At 34.3% G+C, this 11,749-nt stretch overlaps 1 protein-coding gene across 4 annotated transcripts in view; it reads left to right on the forward strand.

Annotated features, from left to right (window-relative positions):
- LOC143067067 (retinal guanylyl cyclase 2-like) overlaps nucleotides 1-11,749 on the forward strand; it is a 67,802-nt gene that overhangs the window by 55,084 nt on the left and 969 nt on the right. For 2 of the 4 annotated variants that reach the window (XM_076240080.1, XM_076240084.1), the window contains 6 exons: nucleotides 191-383; nucleotides 944-1,118; nucleotides 1,685-1,783; nucleotides 3,945-4,036; nucleotides 6,627-6,709; nucleotides 8,201-8,215. In XM_076240080.1, the coding sequence (XP_076096195.1) occupies nucleotides 191-383; nucleotides 944-1,118; nucleotides 1,685-1,783; nucleotides 3,945-4,036; nucleotides 6,627-6,709; nucleotides 8,201-8,215 (657 nt within the window). Of the gene's footprint in view, nucleotides 1-190; nucleotides 384-943; nucleotides 1,119-1,684; nucleotides 1,784-3,944; nucleotides 4,037-6,626; nucleotides 6,714-8,200; nucleotides 8,216-11,749 lie in introns of those variants that run through there. The other 2 variants (XM_076240083.1, XM_076240081.1) reach the window with 2 other exon arrangements.

Here is an 11,749-nt window from a genome sequence, read left to right on the forward strand (position 1 = left end):
CTTATAATATTTCAAAATTTGAATATCGAAAAAGGAAAAAGGATAAAGGAAACAACATGTGTCTGGTACGTCTTTATGACTTACGATTTAGATTACAAATGTTCAATGAAGACTGAAATAGACTGCAAGAGAACTGTGTTAAGTTCCATGTTTATCACAACAAGCTCTCATTCCTGTTTTTATTTTATAGAACCGTCGCTGAAAGTCTGAAGACGGGCAGGTCAGTAGAAGCTGAAATGTTTACAGAATGCACAATTTACTTTAGTGATATAGTTGGTTTTACGACAATCTCTGCCATGAGTAACCCATTGCAAGTGGTTACTCTTTTGAATGATTTATACACCATGTTTGATTCTACTATAGACAACTACGATGTGTATAAGGTAATTTGAAACATTCTACTATAAACAACTACGATGTGTTTAAGGTAATTTGAAACATTCTACTATAAACAACTACGATGTGTATAAGGTCATTTGAAACATTCTACTATAGACAACTACGATGTGTATAAGGTCATTTGAAACATTTTACTATAAACATCTACGATGTGTATAAGGTCATTTGAAACATTTGCAAATATCAGTTATGAATCATCTTAAGCATCATCATATATATGCCTCTCTAACATAGTTATCAAAGGTACCAGATTATAATTTAGTAAGCCAGACGCGCGTTTCGTCATCAGTGACGCTCATATCAAAACAATTATACAGCCAAACAAGTACAAAGTTGAAGAGCATAAGAATCCAAAATTCCAAAAAGTTGTACCAAATATTAAATACTGAGGTAATCTATACCTGGGATAAGAACATCCTTAGTTTTTCAAACAATTCAAAGTTTGGTAAACAGAAAATTTATAAAAATGACCACATTATTGATATTCATGTCAACACCGAGCATGGGAGTAACTACAGTAACTGCAATTAATTACATTTTTAAGGTTGAAACGATTGGTGATGCGTATATGGTTGCTAGCGGACTTCCGATTCCGAATGGCAACAGACATGCTGGGGAGATTGGAACAATGGCGTTAGATCTTCTAAGCCAATGTGGAAAATTTACCATTCGACATATGCCGGAAGTACCATTGAGACTGCGTATAGGATTGCATTCAGGTTAGTTGAATGATATTGAGTAAAACAAGTCAACAATAAAATGAAATACCTGCTTTTTGTATTTTTTAACGCGTTTAGCATGTCTTTCGTAGAGAGTTATTTCATTGGCAATCATACCACATCTTCTTTTTATTATAATAACTATTCATTTTATTTATACATGTTTAATTATTAAAAGGCTGAGAAAAATTTCAAAGAGCATTTTGGTGTTTTAAGTTAGGTTTTGTATATTTATAAATCGCAAAAATAGTGTTTTACATTTTGAAATCACCAATAAGAACCATACGGCACAACAATCAAATGTTATCTATAGATATCACTAAGGTTACAGCAATATGTCATAGTCACCCCGAGTCGAGAAAAAGTATACCCAACTTGAGGAGACAAACAAAATAAGAAGTGGAAGACAAAAAGACCAACACCATATCAAAATAAAGAAATAAAGACTGTGAAGAATTTCAACAGCTACCAAAAAAAACCTGTCTGTTGAACAAACATTAAATATGTGTCATTAACATTTGACGATTTTATCTAACAATAATACTTTTTATTGATTATTCTAAAAGGTCCATGTGTAGCGGGAGTGGTAGGCCTTACCATGCCGAGATATTGCCTTTTTGGTGATACAGTAAACACAGCATCTAGAATGGAGTCGACCGGAGCAGGTAGGTTTATTGATACGTATACTAAAAACAAAATTACCAAGTAGTGTAAAATGAGCGTTGGATTCACTCGCATTTGAAAAATGAACGACCCATACACTGATTGTTTTATCTATATAACTGAATGTTATCACAATGCATAAGAAACAAGATCAAAATGCATGAAAGGACTAAATGTCAAAAGTTTGAATGGACATCGGTCTTTTCTTCAATATTCCAACTGGTAGCCTTTGAAGAAAACAATTTTGATTTTTTTTACTTTAACTTTTTTGTTAGATTTTCTGACCCCACTAGCACACTATGTAACTAATAATATCTGTACAGAAAATATTCATACAAGGGAAAACACAGTGAACTATATCGTATTAAAGAACGGTCACAGTTGCTAAAACTGAAATATAACTACCCTTAACACCATTAAGAGGTTTCTACATAATCATATTTTGATGGATGCTGCATTAAAAAAAAACCTGGATATATCCAAGACTGGAGAGATTCATATGATATTTTTAGAGAGCATGGGGTCAGTAAATTCCATATGGGGTGAGAGCGAAGCTCGAATCCCCATATGGAATTTACTGACCCCATATATACCGTATTACGTCACTAGCACACTATGTAACGAATTTATCTTACCGACTATCTGAACGTGTGAAATTAAGACTAGTGATTCTCAAAATGAGCAAGTCTTCAATACTGTTAGCATTAAGAAAATACTTCCATTGATCCTACAAAAACAGATGCCAACAATACGACTTGTAAGGTTTAAATGTGTTTTATGAATTTATTTCAATCTTAATCAATTTCTTCGTCTGTTAGAACTTTTAAGATTTTTTCTCAGTACCGTTTTGTTTTTATAAAGGGACATAACACCATTACTAACCGTGTATGAAATAAGCCCCGCCCCCTTCTTACCTAATATGGAATATAAAGGGACGTAACTCCACTACTAATTGTGTATGAGATAAGCCCCGCCTCCCTACTAACTTAATATCAAATATACACGGTTTGCACGCGGACGCTTTTAACCAATCATATTCCTGGAAATGTATAGGAGGTAAGATAAATAATTATATGATAATCATAATGTGTTCGTCCTGTAAGCGTTCGGTGTTGGTGATAGATAGTTTCTGTTAAGGTCAAGGAACAGTAAAAGGGCTATGTCACACAGTTTTTAGTAAAATTTTGCACACAATTTTAAGCTAGCTTTAAAACAAATCAACCATTTTCTACATTAGAAAATGTCTATACCAAGTCAGGAATATGACAGTTGTTATCCATTCATTTGATGTGTTTGAGCTTTTGATTTAGCTATTTGATTAGGGAATTTCCGTTTTGAATTTTCCTCGGAGGTCAGTATTTTTTGTGATTTTACTTTTCAGCTCGTTAAACTAAAAAACTGAACTGAAAACTGTAAATAGAAAAAGAAATATGCCTTTATCTCTTTTATTTTCTGAAATTTGATTGATTGAATTCTTTCAAAATATGTGAATATGTGCATAGAAAGCATGCATAAACAATCGGCAATCAGTTGATATATTTTATTTTGTATCCTTAAGGTTCTTCCTCATGTAATTGTACATCGAGTTGCCTTTAGTTTATATGAATGGGGGAAAAATAGCCTAAAAAAATTATTCTGTTCATACCTGTTATATGGTCTCGATTGAACATTCAGGTAATGAATTCTGTATCAGCATGAATCACTCACAGTAAAATCTTCTTCATTCAGAGAAGACACACAGTGTTCCTTTGCAATAATAATACAATTAGGATGATTTCAAAGTTAAGGAGAGACAACAAGCTTACGTTTCCGTGATTACAAAAGTACACAATTTGAAACTTCTATGGCGAAATACAAATTTTCGACCTTATATGAGGATTTTTTTTTCTTTTTCAAATTAAGAATTAAATGGATAAATAAATGATGTTTTTAGCTATTTCTAGGTGGGAAGTTTTTAGTTTCAAGATAGTTTATAGTTATTTCAAAATTCCAAAATGTAATTAAAAAAAAAGAATACAATACGATTGCATGCATATTCAATTATTAATTCTGATATTTCGCTAAATATATGTTTATAATGTACTTGTTATAAATTTCTTTGATAATATTTACTTAAATGCAAATCCTTTATGTTGTCAAACATGTTTGTTTTTTGCACTTTAGCTTTTAGAATCCATATAAGTCATACAACGAAAGTGAAACTTGATGAACTGGGTAGTTATAAAATGTCTTACAGAGGAGAAGTCGAATTAAAGGTGAGATTATATTGTCTATAATATAATTTAAGTGAGCTAATAGCTGATTTAGAAGCAATGATGTAGCTTTTTTCCCTGCAAAAAGCTCAACGGACATATAAAAAGATTATTAAAATTAAAATCTATTTAAAATATTCTTACTTTGCATGAAAAGTCAAACACAACAAAGTTAAATTTTCACCAACGACAAAAACACGGGAAGGGAAAGAAGAGTCAACTTCAGCGCAATAAATGTCTAACGTGTTATTTTTTTTAATCTATAAATTGGTATCGTCGTGTTTCTTATGATAAGTCAAAATATTTAGCAACTCGGTAGTATTTGTTTAAGATTTCAATAAGAGGAAAGTATGATTTGATTGTGACTACTACAGGAGGAAAGCATGATTTGATTGTGAATACTACAGTTTGATGTACTCATTGTTTTTTTTAAAATATAAATTGTCTCTTCGCTAGACAAGCTATTTATAGCTGCGTTGTCAAATTTTGTTTTTGTAATCAAAGTTTTTAGAAATATTTTCATGGTGTCTTTAGATACGAGTGGGTGCCTTTGAAAAGTATGGATAAGTTAAATGTTCTATACTACTGTATGAACGAATAAAATGACATTACTTTTACTTTTATAGATCTTAGGATAATTCTCTATACTACTGTATGAACGAATAAAATGACATTACTTTTACTTTTATAGATTTTAGGATAATTCATGATTTCACATCGTATTAAGACCACCCCAGATTTGAAAGTGTGTATATATTAAACCACCTGTCTTGATTACGAATAAAAAAGATATAAGTAGTTTTGAAAACGGTTACTCGTTCCCTTTAGTGGAAAATAAGCAAAATAAGGTTAATTGAATGGAAAATTGCTTTTTTTTTGTTTTTCAGTAGTGTAAAGAATAAAAAATTTCCTTAGCTTAGATGGTACTCCAAATGAACACAAATTAAGCCTACGATGGCCTTCGTTTTACATTTGTTTATGAGTTGTTGCTTCATGTTTGTTTTTGTCTCCGAGGTTCAATATGCACGTCTAACATTGATGTGTCAGCTTACAATCAGGTTCAATATGCACGTCTAACATTGATGTGTCAGCTTACAATCAGGTTCAATATGCACGTCTAACATTGATGTGTCAGCTTACAATCAGGTTCAATATGCACGTCTAACATTGATGTGTCAGCTTACAATCAGGTTCAATATGCACGCCTAACATTGATGTGTCAGCTTACAATCAGGTTCAATATGCACGTCTAACATTGATGTGTCAGCTTACAATCAGGTTCAATATGCACGTCTAACATTGATGTGTCAGCTTACAATCAGGTTCAATATGCACGTCTAACATTGATGTGTCAGTTTACAATCAGGTTCAATATGCACGTCTAACATTGGTGTGTCAGCTTACAATCAGGTTCAATATGCACGTCTAACATTGGTGTGTCAGCTTACAATCCGGTTCAATATGCACGTCTAACATTGATGTGTCAGCTTACAATCCGGTTCAATATGCACGTCTAACATTGATGTGTCAGTTTACAATCAGGTTCAATATGCACGTCTAACATTGATGTGTCAGCTTACAATCAGGTTCAATATGCACGTCTAACATTGGTGTGTCAGCTTACAATCAGGTTCAATATGCACGTCTAACATTGATGTGTCAGCTTACAATCAGGTTCAATATGCACGTCTAACATTGATGTGTCAGCTTACAATCAACGCAATATTGTAGTGGTAACAACAAATTTTACAACTTTTTATCAATTGATTCTATATTATTTTCGTGGGTATCAATTTTCGTGGATTGCTGAAAACTTGCATTTTCGTGGATATTTGATTTCGTGGTTTTGCCGATCTCTGTATACAAAGCCCATTGGAAAAATGCTATTCGTCGAAATGCACGAAAATTGGTTTCCAAGGAATAATAATGAATCCATAGTATTTCAAATATTTCTAATATTTGCGAAGGGCTTGCCTTACTACAAGGAAACACATTTATTATTTTAACTCTATGTTGACCTCAGATGTGTTCTTTAGTAAGTACCTTGAAGTCAGGCGTTTCGTTTCAGTGACAATTTAATTACATAAAAAAGACTATACCCCGGAACAACTAAGTAAGAACGATTCACACAAAACATAATCGTACTGAAATGACTTGATACTTCAGAGATCGTTTACAAATAACTGAAATTTCAGAGCATTGTTTCCGTTATTCCAGTAAAAAAAATAGTTCTTGCTATACTATCATCAAGGTGACGCCTTATTACAAAGGTTTCTTTTCCTACAATATTTTATAAATGTCATTCATCGCTTCTTGACGATGATAAATCAGACGAGGTTTTCATATGCCCTTCGAAGATATATCAGGATATGTTTCCATGTGCCGTTTATTGCTTTTTATTATTGTTATTATTAATTAAACAATGCTGTTATTTACATAGATTTTTCAAAAATACAATGGATGCTTACCGTTTAATTTGGATCCTGAGTCTCTCTTTACTTGGCAAATATAATTTATAACATACAAAATCAATTTGATAAAATCATTACATAAAATACAAGTGTTTTTTCTACTTTATATCAATTGGTTTCAGGGGAAAGGACTGGCCAAGACATTTTGGTTGATAGGGAAAGATGGCTTTAACAAACCTCTACCAGAACCGCCTCCTTTGGACAGGTAGTTATATGATACTTGTACAGATATAACATTTGTAGATTATTTTCATTTGTCGGAATATTTTGACGAAGGGTGTGGAACAGGAACTGCTAACCCTTCTGCGGGCACATTAGTTCACCCCTGCTTTTTGGTGAGAGGCTAAGGCATAGTCAGTTTTTCATCGGCGTATAAGTGTTTCCTTGGTATCAAGGATTCATAGTACAACACACAATAAGATTAAAAATTAGTTATTAAGTTAAGAATGTCAAATCTGTAATATCGCGTTAAAATTAAAAAAAAGAAATTCATGAAACCACTTGGGATTTTAGCGCCAATTGAAGATCTTGTAGAAATGCTAAAAGGATATAAAAAAAATAACATTATTATCACTCAGATGCCTCAAATATAACAAGGAAACCTTTGTATATATTCTTTAGAACATTTTCGATTCTATCTCCAGTGTAGCATTTTTATATGAGACATATTAGGTGTTAAAACTAGAGGCTCTCAAGAGCCTATATCGCTCACCTGACTCTACTTGGGTTTTTACAATCATATAAAAAAAGAGATAAAATTTGGCTACAAAGTTACAAAAATTGGTCAGCACCTCATAAGGAACATTCATGCTATGTAGTGTTTCATTCTATTCAGTGGATCTCTAAAAGAAGACTTTTGTGTGCATTTCCCCTAGGGTCCTATATTAAACTAACCCCCCCCCCCCCCCGCTGGCGGCCATCTTGGATGATGGATCGGATACAAAGTAACAACACTTGGTCAGCACCTCATAAGGAACAGTCATGCCATGTTTCGTTTCATTTTATGCAGTGGTTCTCTAGAAGAAGTTGAAAATGTAAAATGTTAACGATGACGACGACGACGGACGCCAAGTGATGAGAAAAGCTCACTTGGCCCTTTGGGCCAGGTGAGCTAACAAGAAAATTAACAAATATACCGAACTCTAAGGAAAATTCAAAACGGAAAGTCTCAAATGGTAAAATCAAAAGCTCAAACACATCAAATCAACGTAAAACAATTGTCATGGCCCAGACTTGGTACAGGCATTTCCTTTTGTAGTAGATGGTGGACTAAACCTGGTTAAAATTGTTGGTGTGTGTATTTTTATAAACATACATAGAGCAATATTGTGAAAAGTATCAAAAAGTTAAATCACAGAAATACTGAATTCCGAGCAAAATTTATCAAAGGTATCAGGCTTATAATTTGTTACGCCAGACGCGCGTTTCGTCTACATAAGACTCATCAGTGACGCTCAGATAAAAAAAATCGAAAGCCAAACAAGTATAAAGTTGAAGAGCATTGAGGATCCAAAATTCAAAAAGTTGTTTCAAATAAAGCACAAGTCCGAAATCAAATGGCAAAATCTAAAGCTCAAACACATCCAACAAATGTATAACAACTGTCATATTCCTGACTTGGTACATGCATTTTCTTGTGTAAAAATTGTATAACACATCATCTATTTATTTTACTTATTTTCTTTCATGCTATCAGTGCAAATAACCACGGGTAAGTTTGAAAGCTTCCTATTGTTTTAAGTGATTATTATCTCCTTAAGTTATTTTATTTAACATTATTCAGATATAATATGTACAAAAATGTTAAAAACATAGCGAAAATATGTTTTGAGATATGTCTTGCCCTCTTCAAATAGTTTGAACCAAAAACAAAATTTCCTGGTCTATCAGTTGTAAAGCCAAATACGTTTTTTTCGATATTATATCGTTGTCAACTCTGATATACATATACGTTGATGTGAACTAACATTTCGATGGGAAAGTCGTAAGAATAAAGATGACTGTGCTCATTCATATTTTGTCTAAATTATAATCGCTTTATGACCGCCACCAAACATAAATTTGACTTAAACATGATAGTTAATGCAAACATATCGTTCGGTTGTTTATAATCTCGTCCTAGACTTAAACATGATAGTTAATACAAACATATCGTTCGGTTGTTTATAATCTCGTCCTATGACCTCTGTTGGATAGTTGTTTCATTGGCAATAAAAAAAATATAATTCGAAGTTAAAATACCCCGAAATTACAACTGTTCAAAATTTCCAACGAATAACTTACATCCTTATTTATGTATAAAAGAACAAAACAACCAACAAATATGATATTCAGCAACAGACGACACCCACTGAAATACAGGCTTTTAACTTGGGACAAACACAAACAGACGACAACCACTGAAATACAGGCTTTTAACTTGGGACACACACATACAGACGACAACCACTGAAATAAAGGCTTTTAACTTGGGACAAACACATACAGACGACAACCACTGAAATAAAGGCTTTTAACTTGGGACACACACATACAGACGACAACCACTGAAATACAGGCTTTTAACTTGGGACACACACATACAGACGACAACCACTGAAATAAAGGCTTTTAACTTGGGACACACACATACAGACGACAACCACTGAAATACAGGCTTTTAACTTGGGACACACACATACAGACGACAACCACTGAAATACAGGCTTTTAACTTGGGACAAACACAAACAGACGACAACCACTGAAATACAGGCTTTTAACTTGGGACAAACACATACAGACGACAACCACTGAAATACAGGCTTTTAACTTGGGACAAACACATACAGACGACAACCACTGAAATACAGGCTTTTAACTTGGGACAAACACAAACAGACGACAACCACTGAAATACAGGCTTTTAACTTGGGACACACACATACAGACGACAACCACTGAAATACAGGCTTTTAACTTGGGACACACACATACAGACGACAACCACTGAAATACAGGCTTTTAACTTGGGACACACACAAACAGACGACAACCACTGAAATACAGGCTTTTAACTTGGGACAAACACATACAGACGACAACCACTGAAATACAGGCTTTTAACTTGGGACAAACACATACAGACGACAACCACTGAAATACAGGCTTTTAACTTGGGACAAACACATACAGACGACAACCACTGAAATACAGGCTTTTAACTTGGGACAAACACATACAGACGACAACCACTGAAATACAAGCTTTTAACTTGGGACAAACACAAACAGACGACAACCACTGAAATACAGGTTTTTAACTTGGGACAAACACATACAGACGACAACCACTGAAATACAGGCTTTTAACTTGGGACAAACACATACAGACGACAACCACTGAAATACAGGCTTTTAACTTGGGACAAACACATACAGACGACAACCACTGAAATACAGGCTTTTTACTTGGGACAAACACATACAGACGACAACCACTGAAATACAGGCTTTTAACTTGGGACAAACACATACAGACGACAACCACTGAAATACAGGCTTTTAACTTGGGACAAACACATACAGACGACAACCACTGAAATACAGGCTTTTAACTTGGGACAAACACATACAGACGACAACCACTGAAATACAGGCTTTTAACTTGGGACAAACACATACAGACGACAACCACTGAAATACAGGCTTTTAACTTGGGACAAACACATACAGACGACAACCACTGAAATACAGGCTTTTTACTTGGGACAAACACATACAGACGACAACCACTGAAATACAGGCTTTTAACTTGGGACAAACACATACAGACGACAACCACTGAAATACAGGCTTTTAACTTGGGACAAACACATACAGACGACAACCACTGAAATACAGGCTTTTAACTTGGGACAAACACATGCAGACGACAACCACTGAAATACAGGCTTTTAACTTGGGACAAACACATACAGACGACAACCACTGAAATACAGGCTTTTTACTTGGGACAAACACATACAGACGACAACCACTGAAATACAGGCTTTTAACTTGGGACAAACACATACAGACGACAACCACTGAAATACAGGCTTTTAACTTGGGACAAACACATACAGACGACAACCACTGAAATAAAGGCTTTTAACTTGGGACAAACACATACAGACGACAACCACTGAAATACAGGCTTTTTACTTGGGACAAACACATACAGACGACAACCACTGAAATACAGGCTTTTAACTTGGGACATACAGACGACAACCACTGAAATACAGGCTTTTTACTTGGGACAAACACATACAGACGACAACCACTGAAATACAGGCTTTTAACTTGGGACAAACACATACAGACGACAACCACTGAAATACAGGCTTTTAACTTGGGACAAACACATACAGACGACAACCACTGAAATACAGGCTTTTAACTTGGGACAAACACATACAGACGACAACCACTGAAATACAGGCTTTTAACTTGGGACAAACACATACAGACGACAACCACTGAAATACAAGCTTTTTACTTGGGACAAACACATACAGACGACAACCACTGAAATACAGGCTTTTAACTTGGGACAAACACATACAGACGACAACCACTGAAATACAGACTTTTAACTTGGGACAAACACATACAGACGACAACCACTGAAATACAGGCTTTTTACTTGGGACAAACACATACAGACGACAACCACTGAAATACAGGCTTTTAACTTGGGACAAACACATACAGACGACAACCACTGAAATACAGGCTTTTAACTTGGGACAAACACAAACAGAACATGGAGAGGTTAAACGGGCTGTTTACCCTCCCAATCCAAACCTTGGGCAGAGGTGTAACAACACTTCATAAGAACAAGCAATCAAAATCAGTAGAGAAGTCTGAAAGATTGAAAGAGATGTCCAATAATTCCATGTCATTAGGCGTTCGTGATAAATAACTTGTTGCTGCTTTTTTTATGTGCTAAAAATGTAAAAATGTTTCCAGAAATAAAATGAGAGTTTAACATCTCCTTTGAAATAGGCCAGTTTCTATTTGTACGTTTTCACAGTTATTTCTCTTTGTATAAAAAATTACGAAAAATAGTCAGAACTTAGATTATTACGAAAAATAGTCAGAACTTAGAAAATAAACTTAGAAAATAGTCAGAACTTTGAAAATAATTTAGAAAATAGTCAGAACCTAGATTTGGCTAAATGAATTGAGTAATCAATACGCATTATTCGATTAAATAATTAA

This window comes from Mytilus galloprovincialis, chromosome 3 (assembly GCF_965363235.1).
Source record: "Mytilus galloprovincialis chromosome 3, xbMytGall1.hap1.1, whole genome shotgun sequence".
In the NCBI taxonomy this organism is placed as follows: domain Eukaryota; kingdom Metazoa; phylum Mollusca; class Bivalvia; order Mytilida; family Mytilidae; genus Mytilus; species Mytilus galloprovincialis.